This window comes from Centrocercus urophasianus, unplaced genomic scaffold, assembly GCF_019232065.1.
Source record: "Centrocercus urophasianus isolate 14NV4802_14NV808 unplaced genomic scaffold, USGS_Curo_1.0 seq_9, whole genome shotgun sequence".
In the NCBI taxonomy this organism is placed as follows: Eukaryota; Metazoa; Chordata; class Aves; order Galliformes; family Phasianidae; genus Centrocercus; species Centrocercus urophasianus.
Genome location: NW_024885532.1, coordinates 27,425,858 through 27,441,894, shown reverse-complemented (window position 1 = coordinate 27,441,894; position 16,037 = coordinate 27,425,858). Strand labels below are relative to the sequence as shown.

Below are 16,037 nucleotides of genomic sequence, written 5' to 3'. Positions count from 1 at the left end.
TTTAACTGTGCTATCACCTATCACCTACCCATCGCTACATTTTCATATCAAAGTTTGCTTACCACATGCAAGCTCACTAGAATATTGCACTTAGGTTGGAGATCGTGTTATCCCCACTTACACTTAATTGAGAGGAATTAAGCTGGAAGCGACCCTGTTCTATCCTGTAAATACTAAGATCAGCCCAACAGGCACCTCTGGAGACCAGATATTAGATGACTTGAATTGCTCTGTGGAAAAGCTTCTCCCTTTCTCCTTGGTGATAGATGGGGCCTACCACGATGGCCATCCGTCTCAGCTAACTACATTGGCTTGGCAGGAAGAAAGTGGCTTTGTATTCATAGTAAGCACTTAAAAAATTATTTTTAGCAATGCCTTACATTGATTCAAAAGGAAAATGAAGAAAGAGGTCAGGAAGATCAGTATGTACTACAGTAAAATGAATGTGGTGTGCTATATGCTCTCTCAGATCATCACATTAGAAATAGTCTGTTGTCTTTGATTCCTTTTTTTAAATGGTGTTTCAAGTATTTTGGGGGGCACGTAATCTGTTCTTACTTGCTCCCAGGAATTCAGACATTAGAAAAGAAATGGGGTAGATGCTAACATGCAAGCCTGAAAAATTATTTCCACAAAGCCAAACATATATATACATGTATATGGTTATGTTTAAAATATGTGAATATAGTCAAAACCACCATGGAAACTCATTTTAAAACAGTTTTCAGATTCAGATACTTTTTCTTGAAACCTACAAAGAGGCTATCAGCAATTTGAAACTCAATATGTTACAGACCTAAAAATAACTTAAATGTTTTTATAGTTATGTTCATAAAACATAAGCCAAAAATCAGAAACACGTAAGATGCTGGGGATGAGTAGTGATTTCAGGATCTAGGATTATTTTCACATACAATTTAAGTAGTGCAAGATGGTGTAAGATGGAGGAGCCAAACATCTTATTTTAATGATAAGCCTGTATTCTAAAGGAAGGCAAAGGTGATAGGAAACTCCCAGGTGGGTTTTGAGTAATATTTTTCATGCTAAAGTTGAAATGTATATATATATTTTTTCTTCTGACCTCCCTCTCTAATTAAGAAGAATGGCCATTGGCCTTTGCTTTAAGGCTGCCAAATTTTCCCAACAGTCAAAAAGCATGTGGTATTAATGGACACTTTCTTGTTACCAAGTGTATGCCTTGCATTTACACGGTTGAGTTGCATCTATTCTGAAGGGATGGCTGTACTACAATGTAGGAAGGGCGATGCAGGCAAAACATGTGCCAGATCCTTATCTGCTATAATTTGATGTAGGTAAGTAAGTGGCACAAGAGAGAATTTATTTTGGCTGAGCGTTTGGTGCCATGAACAAAAAATATATGCCCTACCCAAATGTTATTAAAATACAGCCATTGACATCACAGTGACAGTGATGACAGTGCGTTCTATGTAGCAAGGGACTTCACAGGGACTCTAGGATTGGATAAGCATGGTCAAGGATGACTCCTTTCCCATATGCAGCCTTCCCAAATCCTAAAACTTGAGGACTTTGAATGGCAGTTCCTTTATCCTTTCAATTCTTGCCTCTGTGGAATTCTCCTGGAAGACACCTACTTAATTCACCTAGGTTAACAACCTGAGTTCCAGTTAGAGTGACTGAGGCCATGCATATACACAGGATTTCTGCATATGGATGTATATTCAGAAATCAGGCTCCTAAAGTGAAATTTGTTCTATTAAACTTAATAATCTTGAGTTTGGTGTCTGATGTGAGCTCCTACCAATGGTTCCTTCTACAGTCAAAGAAGTGAGATCAATAGATGTATCAAAACATGAGTCCTTCCTAAAATGTGTGCCACAAGAGATGAGATGAATCAAACCTGAAAATGCTCATTTCTGTACTACCAAGAAAGTCAGGAGATCTAACTTAAACTAAATGTCTCACTTCTAGTTTAACACTGGCTGAAGTTAATCGCTGTGTATGAAATATTTGTACCATTTGTGTGAAAATTCACAAGATGAAAATCCTATATTCAAAATCTTCAAAGCTTTTAATATATAAATTTTTTTATGACTGAAACAATGAAAGATGCATTTTAAAAGATGGGGAACCAAAACAATTCCAGTGTTTCTTAAAATGTGGTTCACCTGATACTTCCATCTAGAAACGCAGTAGAACATTACACCAGATTCAACAAGGTGCAGGTACACATTCAGTGCCACAACTGCTTGTAGTGATAGCTGCATGGGCAAACACAACTCAGAACAGAAACTGCACTGTGGGCAACTTGCCCTGTTCTTCCAAACTTTATTTATACTTCCCAGCAAGATCAGCAAAGTCTGCACATCTTTTTGGGCAGCATACTGATATTTCCATTTGTATGATACTAAATACAAAGAGACAGTGAAAGAGAGAAAAAAGAGGGGGGAAGACAGAGAAAACCACATTTTTATGACTTTTTAAGAACACCATGACAAAATTTTGTATTTAGATGGGAAAGCATCAAATATTGTTGATTTTATACGGGTAAAAAGTGAAAGTATAACTTTAATAACGTTATCTTTCATTTTAGAATAGGATTCTGGAAGCTGCATTTTCTATTCTAGTGAAATTTTGAGTGAATTTATAATCACTTTTTTTCTTTCAAATTACAACATTTGAAGCAAAAGTCTACAAAGTACAATATCTCTGTGGAAGCCAACTTTACAATAATGGTTAAAGAAAATGCTGCAATGCTTGTTGAGGTTTTAACAAACCAAAAATATGTATATTCTGTGTAAATGCCCATTTTATTGAATATTACAAATAGAAATATGAGTTATTTTTAGTTTCTCCACTCTAAGACAAAAACTTTCACTAATACAGGTTAGGCTTTAGATATATATTAAATGACTTTATTTTCCTCAATTCAGAAATACTCAAGCTGTTTTAAGGGTAATTCTCAATTTTAATATTTAAATTTCACCACAGTATTAGCTGTGGCTATCTATGGGATAACCAGGTCATGCTGAATGGAAGGATGTCTGTACATTTTTGAAACAGGACCTTCTCAACTACATCACTACTTACTTTACATGACAGAACGTGTTCTCAAGCCACTTCCCAAGACTCTGCGTTGTCACTGGCAAAAAACGATAGGGAAGCAACCCTCCGTGGCCATCATCATGTCATCTGCTGTAAACTCTAAGGCTGCCCTAAACTTAATTTCCCAACTTAAACTTAAACTTAATTTTGATTCCTGCTTAAACTTAATTTTTATCCTGCATAATATCCTCCAACAACAGTCATTTTCTACGGAAGCATAATGCAAGTTTAGAATGAGCTGCTGTGGAAGATACTATTTGTTTCACTATATTTTTGTTTTCAAAGCCCGTATTTGTAGCCCCTAAGCGATAGTGTGTTTGGTACTATTTTGGCCCAAAGCTAGCAAGGAACTTTAGGGTACTATAAAAGGCATGTGCGTATAAAAGCAAAAAAGCCAGAATAAAGCCCTAATGTGGGCTGTCAAGATTTAAGTTAATTCTTTACTCAGAGGGTTAACATGTGCTAAAATTACATACTGCAGTTCCTAACTTCACTGATGAAAACATTCACTGCTTCTATCTTGAAATAAAAAAAGCAAAATAGCCTTAACCCTTTGAGGATAATATTAGCAGCAAGTTACAATCTAAACAGAGAACAAGTATTTCAATTAATTAGGAAATAATTCTTACAAAGGTTCTGTAAGCACCTTTTTCTATTCCACTATCTCAGCGGTTAGTGCTGGACAGATTGTATGTGATCACCTCACATGGGTCTGAAGGATTTTCAGGGTCTCAAAGGGTTAAAGCCAAGACTTTTGAGTAAAAGTGTTTTATTAAAAGGGTGAGTTAGGTGAGCGAACAGTCTCGGATGAACTTGGTGAATAGTCTTCCGATTCGGAGTTGAGTTCAGGTGGAGCCTGCTGTGCCTTGTAACGTCCCCTCACATCCTGGTTGCGTCTTCGTCGGAAAACCTGCCTCTCCTTATCAAGAGCGGTGGTCTGGCAGGGGCATAAAATGAGAATAAATGAAATTAGGCTGTGTGTGAAATGCAAAGCTAATGAAAACCATGAGTTTTTATGTGGCCCGCAAATACCAGGGATAATAAGTGTTCAGACCAAATTAAACCTGTTCTGTTTCAGTCAAGTCTGAAAGGTTTAGCCCACAACATGGCTAAACACTTTAAAAAGTGCATTTCCCAAACCTTAAGAGGTAGTCTGACATCATCAAGCAGATACAGTACCATATATATGGATGCCATATGTTCTACTTCTGGATGCTATTAATTTCATATTTTAGTAGATTCAAGTTTCAAGCCAAATACCAACTGACCTTCCCCCCACCCTTCTCTAAGTATAAATCTATTTCTATAGGTGAGGCAGAGATGTATGTTTGTCTTTGATTTGACCTAACGAAGGTTGATACACACTCACCCATGTTCAAGTCAGTGCAATTGGCTATCAGAGATGGATTGGGATGAAGTTGTCAGACAAGAGAGGAAAAACAAACACTGAGGGGAGCTAGCTCAGCTCTTTCACACCTCTTCATGCTACTCAATGGATGTTCTTAGGAAGAACGCTAAAGAGCTCTGGTGGAAGAATCCATTTAGCCTGTTTATCCTGCCTCCTCCCGTTAACCAGGATCTATCAAATTAAATAGTCATCAGACTTTATCAAGAATCCAGATATGAATGGGGAGATCCAGAAAAAGAGGAGACAGAATGTTTATTTGATAGGCTCTAATTTTTGGATTAGTTCCTGCCACTTGTTGAGAGTGTGGTTCTTAATACGATGGCTGAAACTTCAAATCACATCCCTTCTGCTTTGTCTGTCACATTCACAAGGTGAAGCTGCAACCCAGCAAGGGCAGTCCAAGCCTGGCCAATGATTTCAAACCAGGGGTGGTTTTTTTTCTGTTTTCCTGAAATCACTAATAATACAAGTTCAACAGGATGGCCTTGATTCAGCAAGAGCGTTTTGACACATAGTTAACTGCTTTCTGAGGCAGGGCTATCTTCTTGAAACATGGCCCGTGTTTTTTGGGGAAAAAGGTAAAAAAAGGGAAAAGGCAGATGAGATTACCCACAAAACACAAATGGTCATTCGGTAATTACACTGGAGGAAAGGATAATGTTGAGAATTGAATAGGTTTAACTCCTTGTAAATTCTCTTCCCTAGCATGAAAATTTCAGTCTAAAAGAATGTAACCAAAAGGTTATTCTGCTTTGAAGGATTTATTGTTTTCTCTTGAGATATACATGACTGATTTCTCTAGAAAATGTACCAGTTATACTTTGGGCCTCATAGGGGAGCAGAGATGCATTTCTAGCCAATATACTCTTAAAATCAAAATGAAAAAGAAATCCATCATACAGGTGCAGAATAGCATTATAGCCATCCATGCTCTAAAATAATGCAATCAGCATTCAATAATGATGTAATAGAGACAGAAAGATGGACGAGAGTACAGAACTACTAGAGCAAATGGATTTAGTTAGGCTAAATTGCTGAACTATTTCTGAGTCCAGAACCTACACAGCACTACTTTAAGGGGGTAAAATGGTTACCTTTCCTAAGTTCATCCCTCTATTTTAAATAATTGCTAAAAAATGCAACACTTACAATCTGCTGAAAATTTCTTTGTTTACTGCTAATCTCTTGGATAAGAGCACTCATTAGTATTTTCAATGTCTTTAATGTTTCTCGGCCTTGAACCAATTCAGTTTTTGATTATTTTTTTAATGTGAAACAGCAGAATACCTAGATCATTTACACACAGTGAATATACCACATACTGTGTGAAAATTGAAAAGAATGGCATATATTACCATTCTATAAAATACAGATTTCCATTTAAAAGATTTTTTTATGCTTACAGGAAATAAGCATTTATTTAAAGTTTAAGCCACATCACATCATGCTGCGGTAACGGATACTCTCCTCCAAGAAGGTTAAACATTTCTGGTCAAATAAATAAAAAATAGTTGTATTGAATTCAAAATTTAGTTTTAAAGTCTGGTACAGGAAAATGGTAAATGTATATGTAAAAAGTGAAAGTATTTGAAATTAGAAGTAATTAGAACTAATTAAAATTAGAATACAGTTACAGACAAGTGAATACTCTTGAATAAAAGGTTCTTTTTAAAGTTTAGCCTGGGATGTTTCTTTTTTTTTTAAAGATCATTAAACTGCAAAACTAGTTAGACAATTAAATACCAAGACATTATTTTAAAGATGTCTTCAAAAGTAAAACCCAAGATGCTGCTTTTCTGCTATTGTTAAGGAAGCTTTGGAGGCTGTTTGTCTAAATATATGTAAAGGCACTTCTTTCCTCAATAACCAAAAGCAAGTGAAAATCCCTGATCGTTCCATCTAATCCAGCACCTATACGCTACAGTTTGTAGCACCAAGCATTTCTGATTGCTTAACTCTTCAGAAATTCCCTGTGATATTTTTGAGACAACATTTTTCTTCACATTTTTACCAGAAGTCTTACCCTGAATGGGTTCTGACAGGCCTTTATCCAGAAGGCCATCCATGCCTGCAGACTCCATGGCATTATGTGTTCCCTCTCCTGGTATGCGAGACATTCAGAGCCTTCCTCACCCAACAAGCTTATCAAATAAAGATGTATGAGGTCACTGAGCCAAAGAAGGGACTATTGATCAGGTGAAAGCAAAACTACGTAGACCATATTCTAACATTTAGGGTTTCTAACATTTAGGGTTTCACACGTCAGAACCACAGAACGGGGTCAGTCCTGGACATGCACAGAGCAGTCACTGTTCCCTCTTGCAAGATAGGGTTTGTTCCACCCAACGTTATGGTGACATTTGGCACTTCTGACATTTGTTATGCTACCATACTGTATAGCATTCAGCATTTGGCACAAAGGTGGTTTTTCATCTGATGATGTCAGGTACTTTTTGCCTCTGAAAATTTTAAAATATGAAAGATCAGTGCATTGCAATGCAGGGAAGATACAATATACGCTGGCGTACTGACTGCATGTGTTTTATAATGCAGCTCTCACCTCCTGTTTCCTGTTGTCCATGTGGCACATTCAAAAAATCAGCATTTTCACTATTATTGCTATTTTTGTAACAAAGACCTCTTATATGTATTGTATTGATTTAAATGATTTATTATTTCATGTACTGTTCACTGTTGGATGGCTCGCCAGGGCATGAATTGGTCCATTACAGATTTTCAGGGCATTTCTTCTTTAAGCTCCTCTTTCAATAAATAATAAGAGGATCTGAAGTGCACTTATGCTTCACAGGGTTGCGAAGCCCAGATTTTCATTATCACATTTTGACATTTTTTCTCCCAGCTTGAGGTGAGAGAGTGAGAACTTTGAGCACTATATGATAGTAATGGCAACTAAAATGTTAGTGTAGTGTTCTTATTTGAGCTATGCAGCTGTCCTCTTACAATCCATATGAGGAAATGTAGAGCTTCTTATCCAGGAGCAGATAAGTGGATTGCCTTTAATAGTTTGGTGCTGATGGGTCTGAAGCACTTCATTAAGCACTAATGTATTTTGCATCAACATTTAGTAATCCTGACACCCAGTACCAAATGGTTAACAGGCTATTTTCCTTTTTTTTTTTTTTTTTTTTTTTTTTTTTTTTTTTTAATGCATTTTATTTGAAGTAAAATGGTGTTATTTTAAAATCATCGCTACTCTCATCTAAATACTGTGGAACAGCTAGTGCTTTTCCAGGATTTTACCATTGGGAGCATCTTTTTCCTGACCTCTAACTCAAGATGTTACAGGACTCCCGAGCCATGCAAAATTCTTTTCTTCTTGGAAAAGGTTGAAGTCCGTGTTTATGGACAGACATTCCAAAACGGCATCTGCTTTGATATATGTGTGGGATTTGCAGAGGAAGGCACCTTATTTTAGTTGCGGGATGATATTTTCTGTCAGATCAGTAATTACTGAAGCAACTGCTTTTTATGGACGCAAGCAGTGATTGTTTTTCTTTTCACTTGTCTTAACTTACTGCTGGCCACCAAATATAGATATACATTCATTTCATTAATAAAAGAACATTATTGTTGCATTTTGCCTCTTAGCCCATACATTATTCATAAAGGCTAGGAGACGGAACTGGGGATGCAGCTGTTCATGCATTAATCTGAGAACCATTCCCTTCACTTGCTTTCATTCTGCATGAACATATTTGCAATTTGTCTGCAATTTTTGTGATGCTTTATTAGCGAGTGAAATTAAATGGACATATGTACTGCAACATTGGTCTTTATCTTCCAGTGCATTCTTCTATACACACGTAGGTGTGTGCATGTATTTAAATGTTCACACCTGGATAATTTTACCCTATTTCCTTAAGCTTTTGGCTAGTGACCTCCATATACTGAGATATGTAACGGCAGATTTCCCTGCTGTAAAAATGACCATTAAGTGATAGCAGCAACTTTTACAATGCAAGGGCACAAGGCCACGTCAGGCAGCCTTTCAGTATGCCTTTTTTCTATTGTTTTCCATTGGCTTCTTGGTCATATATATATACATATATATATATATATATATATATATATATATGTCCATACATGTACGATAGATTCATGATTCCAGACACTTCTTGGAGAGTGCTTCAAACTTCGCAATGCACCTCAGTCCAGGAGTGAAAGACGCATTTATTTGTAGCCCCTCAGGCACAAGCCATAACTAAGTCAAGTTACATGGTGATTTGGAGACGTGCAAATGACCACATCGAGGGAACAAATCCATCGAGTGGATTTGAACTTAAACCTCCAAATGCAAAAGGCCGATGCTTCAGTGCACCATGTAACCTCTGGCATGGAATTTTGCTTACATGAAAAGAAAAAAGAAAGAAAACCAAATCAATTTGATGTATGCTTCTTACTGTAGTGGTGAGTGAATACCATGATAAGTATCCCACACATATAACTGCTGAATTCATATTGCTATATTTAAGTTCGTGTTTACTCTTTGACATTCCCCCTTTTTGGAGACACGATTCCTCAGCTGGTTTCAATTACACGTGGAAGAGACCTAGGGCCAAGTTGTTTGCATGGGTGAATTTTATTTCTAGTTTGTAAATCAGTTGTGGTTTTCTTAGTCACAGATCAGGAGAAGAGCTTTTAAAGGAGTTTAGATGTTTGTCTGTTTTCACTAGTATTAAGTTTACAGAGGGTTTTACTGCATTAAAAATGGCACTTTAGAGACAGCAAGCCTAATCCCAACTACTCTGCTCACTGTCAAGACATTTGCTTTTAACTTCTGACTTGAAAGTGTATTGTATCCACTCGAGGCAGGTGTAAGTAACTTGACAGATGCAAAGTATCGGGAATTAGGAACCAAGAACAGACTGGAATGAGGGATTTTCAAACGAGCTACTCAGATACTTTTCAAAATGGGACAGTGAGAACTGTATTTTAAAAATCCAGTATTTTATGAATTCACATCTACAGGATTGATGGCTTCATTACACACAGAATGTAACCGGTCTCCTTGCTACTGTCATTACATAGATAAAATTATTAATGACTTTCCCATACTTTGACTTTCCTGAGTTTTATTTTGCTCTCTTAGGTTTTATATAGTATATGTGGATATATTAAAAATAATATATAAAAATCTTTTATATACTCACATTTTATACTAACACTTCACATTAGGTACACCCGCACTGGTGTTCCCTTGATATTTACAAGCAGTCCAGACAAGGCAGAAAATTTAGGTCATTTTGTCAGTAACAGATTAAAACATTAATATTCCGACATAAACCTGAACTGGTAAGGAAACACAGGCAGGGTGAAAGGAAATGTTGGTGAGTTATTCAAAGTATGGCCTTCAAAATGCTACCACTGGTAGGAACTGGTAAGGCAGCTGAAGAAGGCTGTGTTCAGGACGCTGCAACACCTGGGGCTAAGGAGAAATAAGGCTTGAAATACTTTCACCTTTAACATTCTAGTTTAGACACAAAAAGGCCAAAAAGTCTGAGCTACATGAAGTGTTAGAAGTCTCTGTTAAGTAGATTTTAAAGAAAAGTTCCTCACAAGAAAGGAAATCTAGATATTTCAAAAGGACAATCAGGTGCCATACTTTCCATGTGGATTTTTTGTAGACACTGTTGCTAAATTCCAACAGAAGGAAAATTATCAAAGTTAAATGCATGGCTTGTAATCCTTTTACAAAGTGATCTATTAGCAAATGGGCAGACTTGAAAGGAAAAAAAGAAATCCCAAACATAATTCCTCTGCTCAGAGATGAGAAGGGAGTAATAAATACTTGCTGTCTTTGACTTTACATTGGTAATTTGGGATGAATGAACATGGGAATGCAGCACCGGCATTAGCCAACACCCCAAAGCTGCCTTTCCTGGCTATCAAGAATAAACACCTCATCCTATTCTATCGTCTTTGAGTCTGAATGATTTTACTGATTTGGCCCTTATATTTTTTGTGTTCTTTGTATTGAAAGGTTTTCTAGGCGTGTCTCATACTGGCTACAACTACTACTGGCCACAATGTTTGTTAAATTTTAGTACCTTCAGAAAGTCCCATCACTTAAAAACACTTGAACATTTTGCCTTCCTGACAGGGAATAAAGCAGGATGTAAACCAGCAGTTGGAATATTAGGATTTTGAGGCACTTTGAATAGGAAAAAGTCTTTTAAGCTGAGAAAGGAAAAGGTTTTCTGGTTGACTGAAGGAGGAAAGAGTGCCTTTTAAAAACATATTTTAGAAGACTTGCTAGGAACTAGGGATGATCAAAGGAGTGGGAAAGAAATGAATATTTTAATACTAACAAAGGAAGAATTACATTTTCCTCGGACCTGCTTTCATTTTTCTCCATACTTGTGAATTCAGGTTAATTTTCACAGGCCTGTGACAAATTAACTGTTTTATAGATGGGAGTTGATGAACCTTTCATATGCTCCACATTTGTGCTTGCAGTTACCCCTAAAAAGTAAACAATTGTTAAACCAAAATGGTTTTATTTATACTACAATGCTGGTCACTACAGCAGTTGCTGGTTTCTTGGAGATGAAAAGGAACAGATACAGAACAGGGCTTGTTCCGAGCTACTCCTGTTGTAGCATTTCCTAATTACGCCTATGAGCCCTGCTCTCCCAATTTGGCTTTGCACACTAGGTGCACTGTTTAGAAAGCACTAATTATAAACATTGTTGTTACTGCCCCCAGCTGGAAAACAGAGCAGTTTATGTATGAATAAGGGAGATTATCGCCCATCTGCTCCAGCCCATTATTCAGGGATATGTCAGTTTGCATGCTGATGGCAGCCATTACTACTGCTTTACTCAAATGGCTTTATATTTTCTTAATACATATATAAGCATTTATTTATTTACCACGTTGCAGAATCGGAGTCTTTTCCCTTTACCTCCCAAACATACATATGGTTTGTTTCAAAATCTGGGCCAAGCAGTTAAACTGAGTCAAGGCCAATCTGAGAAGAGACTTCCCCACTCCTGGTTCTCTGCTTCTCCTGAAGACGGATCTTTAAGAAGTTTTTTTCTTTTCTTTTTTTTTTCTCTTCTTTTTTTGAGGGGTGTTAAAAGTAGCAAAGCAAGAAAATAAAAGGATTTTATCCTTTTAAGCTGATCATAGTAGCAGTTAACCTCTTGGAGGACAGATCAGTGATAAAGCTGCTGTGTTTTCCTCTGTTTTACAGAGGAGGCATTAAATCCGCAGCTGTCTAACAAAGTCCTGCTTGACACAGAATGCCATCTTCCTTAGGAAGAGGAAAGTACTCCCAATACTCTCACCAATACCTATCTAGAGAGGGGCACTCAGGACCCCTTCTGCAGGGAAAACCCACACTGTGCAGCTGCTGTGCTGCTGCCTCCTCTGTCTGCTGCTACAGGACGAGAGGCAGCAAAGCGTGATGCCAAGGGACAAACAGACAAAGCATGGTTTGCTATTTATGTTTTGCAGGTTGCTGTAGGTTTATGGCCATGAACACAAGTGCCATGGGTTGGAATTACAGGCACTGCTACACGCTTGGAGGGGAAACATTTCTCAGTTCCTGCTAGCCCAAATTTAACTGATGGATAGGAACTACTTTTCCACTTCTTGGTTGAAAAGTAGGATTTTCTTTCTTTCCCCAGAACATCCATATCACAATCTCCTTAATCCTCAGTGTGTGCTCAGGGAACTGCTAGGTTTGAAGGAAACCGTGCTGCAGTCCAACCGACCCATGCAGGCAGTGAAATGATCCGAGGGCGGGATTCTGCCGCACTGGGAACACTCGCAGCGACCATCTCTGCTGTTTCTCAAATGTGGTTGATTCGCTGTTTTTTTCCCCAAATACCTCACAGATGAGTCTTTAAAGGCAGCATTAGAAAACACGAGAAACCTATAAAAATCTCGTTAGCTATCAAAACCCAGCTCTTGTGAGTAATAACGAGGAAAGAAGCCAGCGAATAACCACTGGATGGGAACGGCAGAGCTCTGATTGATGGAGGAGGTGTGGGCCTGGGGTGGGCTATGGGAACAGGACCCTCCTCGCCCCGCTCCAGCACAGCCCCCCACCCCGAGCCCCCCATCCCCATACAGGATAAGCCAGCTCACACAACCCTGGCACAGTTACACAATGAGGAAAAATATATTCGGAAGACTCATGCAATATTTAAAAAAAAAAAAAAACAACTGAAAGAAAAAGAAATAGGCATCGGAAGGTTTTAAAAAACAAAATAGAAAGAATGCATCATTAGAAACACAAGCTTACCAGCACATACAATGCATTGTATTTCATTGAACTTGGGAGAGTTTCTAAGTGCTCTGCTCTGTAAATGCATTGTTCCATCTAAGGTAAGGATTGTGTTCGGTGGGTTTAAAATGACAGTATATAGCCCCACGTCTCCGTGGGGAAGGAGGAGGATATATGCTGAGAGCCTGTTGCTGCTCCTGGTGCTTAGAAGTGGGGAAGCAGATGCAATAGGGGTGCACACTTCAGCATATCGGGGTTGTCTATATACACTGTCCTTTTAACTAGGAGGGAATTGGTACTGAGCATGTGCAATGAAGAGAAAGCTGGCGATGTGGGTGTGAGGGATGGGTGAGGAGAGGGAATGAGGGGGTGTGGCATCTCAATCAGGATTCAAACGAAACCGATAAAGCAGCATATGGACCGGAGAACAAATCAAAAAGCATGTTTATCCACTGGAGGAACTGGTGAATGGAGACTGCCAGCACGTTGCCATGGAAACACTGACTGTGGGAGCTGCACCAGCGCATACCTTATCCAATACATTCCTGGTTGTTGGTAGTAGTCCAAAGACCCTGATCTCTTGATGGTAAACCCGTGGTCCAGCTGAGCAGAGAGAAATGGGGCAACTCAGTGGATCAGCATTAGGCTAAAGAACTCAGACTCCAGAGCAAGCGTCCCTGCTTAGTGTAACAGTTACTGCGTTCAGAAGGCACTTAGCTAACATCCTACAGCTAGCGCTAGAAAGAAAAAAGTAAAGAAAGAAAAGGAAAAAACACTAACTCTAGAGCCTGTCCTCCTAAATCAGAAGCCAATTTATTCAGGCTAAAACGGAGTTTGCAAAATAGGTTACTTAATGCATAATGCACTCATGTAAAAGTCTGACCAATATCTCGTTACCTCCGAAGACAGAAGTGCCCCTTTTAAGTTGCACATAACAGTAATGGAAAATCATCTTTTGCAATTAAATGGAGTGGCTTAATAATTTACAAAAATGCAGTGCAACCATCACAGGGAGCGGGCTAGACAGACTGCACCAGGCTTAAATTAGAGTGCTTCATAATCATGGAATGTGCAAAGATGAAAAGAATCAGGTTTTGATACCCCATCAATCACAGTAATTCATTTCTAAAAATGCGTTAACCTTGGAGAGGGCTCCTCGGAGCCATGAATAGCATTGTTTGTCATTCCAGCTTACACCTCATGCTCAAAAAGATAACAGTACGGAACTATTAGGTTCAAAATTGCACCAATTAAAGTCAAAATGGAAATGAACTTAACGTCGTGTCCAGAAAAGTGTGATTCTGATATTATTTTGGGAGTAGAGATCTCTGAAGTTTGGTTTATCGCTAGCAGAATAATGTGCATGGGAACAAAGAAAAGAGGCTGTTTTCTCTGACCCTCCTGTGCTGCACGGCATTTGGCCGAGGCATCATTTAGCAGAGTTAAACGGGATTTTAGGGGAAATGTCTTGAGAGAGACGCTGCCCACTTTGAAACAGGGAGCTGCGATGCTTTTCATGTTTTGCCCCATGAAGAGAAAAGGTCATTTTGTGCTCCCCTAAGAGCGTGGCATGTATTTCCACGCTGGTAACAGTTTCTGATTCTAAATTCAGGAAAGCAGTTTGACACATTTCTGGTTACCAACTCCTCAAAGGGTAGCAAGGAGATATTGGTAATTTTTTCTTGATGACTATATTGCAAATGTTGAATTTGATAATTAAATCCTTTTTGTTAAAACAATGCCTGTTTCATCTTGTTTAGAATGAGTTAAAGGACGTTTCCTGTTTAAAAACATCAGAATCCTGTAGCTGTGGTTTATTTTCTGTCTGCTTACCTACGCTGGTCTGCTATTGCCATCTACTGGCTGCATGGCATACTGCCTACAGAATGCACAAAAGGGACTTGGCTTGAAAAGCAGATCTAAATGACCGCTCTAAAATCCAATGGCTAAAAAGATAGGCGAGACCGGGGGAGTCAGCTGTCTGGGAAGAGCTCGAACAGTTTAGTCAGTGTGGAAATTATTCCAGAGAAAAAAAAAACAAAAAACAAAACAGTGATACAGAACGAGCCCAAAACAACACAAACAAACAATAGGAAGTGACATTCAAGTCACAGGTTCATCTCTAAGCCAAGCAAAACTAACAGGCCGGACTTGGCTTCTCTTCCACATCAGCCAAGAAATCCCCCTGCTAAGAATGCCATCTGCAAGGTTTCATTTTGCTTGATGCTCAGCAGCAGGCACAGCACTGACCCACTGCTGCCCTCCCCTCGGCAGATGCAAGAGCCCTGGGTTGGCTGAGAGCTGCACCGACTTCCCAGACAGCTCTTTTCTGTCCTACTCCATTCCTTTGAGTCTCCAGATGGAATTTATTCCCATTGCCAAGACAGAGACCTCAAACAACCTTAACGTCACATTATCAGTAATTTTTTCCTCTGCCTTAAAGATGGCCAAAATACAAGCACAGAAGTGACAACATACAGGCAAAGCTTTAGCAGTTCAGACAGGAACACAAACTGAACGAAGCTTAGTTAATATACAGAGTTAATGGCACACCTCTAGATTGCAAAAGTGCTCTTAAAAAATAATTTTGGCTCTCGACTGCTTTAGACACCTCCATTAAAACTGAGAGTGTCCAGTCACAGGATATTGCTTGGGAAATTTGGGATAACATCCTTGGTGAATTGAACAAGCAATTTTATCCTCAATTTTCTAAAAGGCTATTTAGTAAAGGCCCATTTTTACATTTTTACCACTGTGTCTTTATAAACACTGTCATAGATCTACAAGAGACTATTCCTATTGGAAAGCTGTAGGAGAAACCTGATCCTGCAGTCCTTTTGGCACACAATTGGTGGTAACGTGGTAGTTCTGACACAGACCAAAGGGGAGCATGCCTGGCAGCCTGTATTCCACACTGACCAGACGTTAATGCTTACAGCAAGAATAGGGTAACTATAGTGATCTTTCTCCCATACACCCTCCCATCAGCAAGCAGTGGTTTTCAGGGATTTGTTAACTATATTGCTGTTCTGAAAGCTGGCTTTCCAATTAAAATTTTGCTGGCAAAGTTATGTTGGTTTAAGGGATTTTTTTCCCCAACTGGCATAGTTACGCTGGGAGAACTTTTAATGATTAATGTATGAACAGAAAAAATCTTTTTGCCCGTGTAGTTAATTTTGTTTGAGAAATCATCTCCTGTTCCACCAGCATAGGAACTTTGCTAGGCATGCACAGCACGTTCATCCTGGTAGTGTCCACCCTGACAAATCCTTTCAAATGGGGAAAAGCTTA

At 38.7% G+C, this 16,037-nt stretch overlaps 1 protein-coding gene across 4 annotated transcripts in view; it reads right to left on the bottom strand.

Moving 5' to 3' along the window:
• Positions 1–1,617: 1,617 nt before the first annotated feature.
• Positions 1,618–16,037, bottom strand: part of DCLK1 (doublecortin like kinase 1) — a 229,801-nt gene continuing 215,381 nt past the window's right edge. For 2 of the 4 annotated variants that reach the window (XM_042839233.1, XM_042839234.1), the window contains 2 exons: positions 13,276–13,349; positions 3,880–4,021 (listed from right to left, as the gene is read on the bottom strand). In XM_042839233.1, the coding sequence (XP_042695167.1) occupies positions 3,964–4,021; positions 13,276–13,349 (132 nt within the window). In that variant the 3' untranslated portion in view covers positions 3,880–3,963. Of the gene's footprint in view, positions 4,022–13,275; positions 13,350–16,037 lie in introns of all 4 variants that reach the window. The other 2 variants (XM_042839229.1, XM_042839230.1) reach the window with 1 other exon arrangement.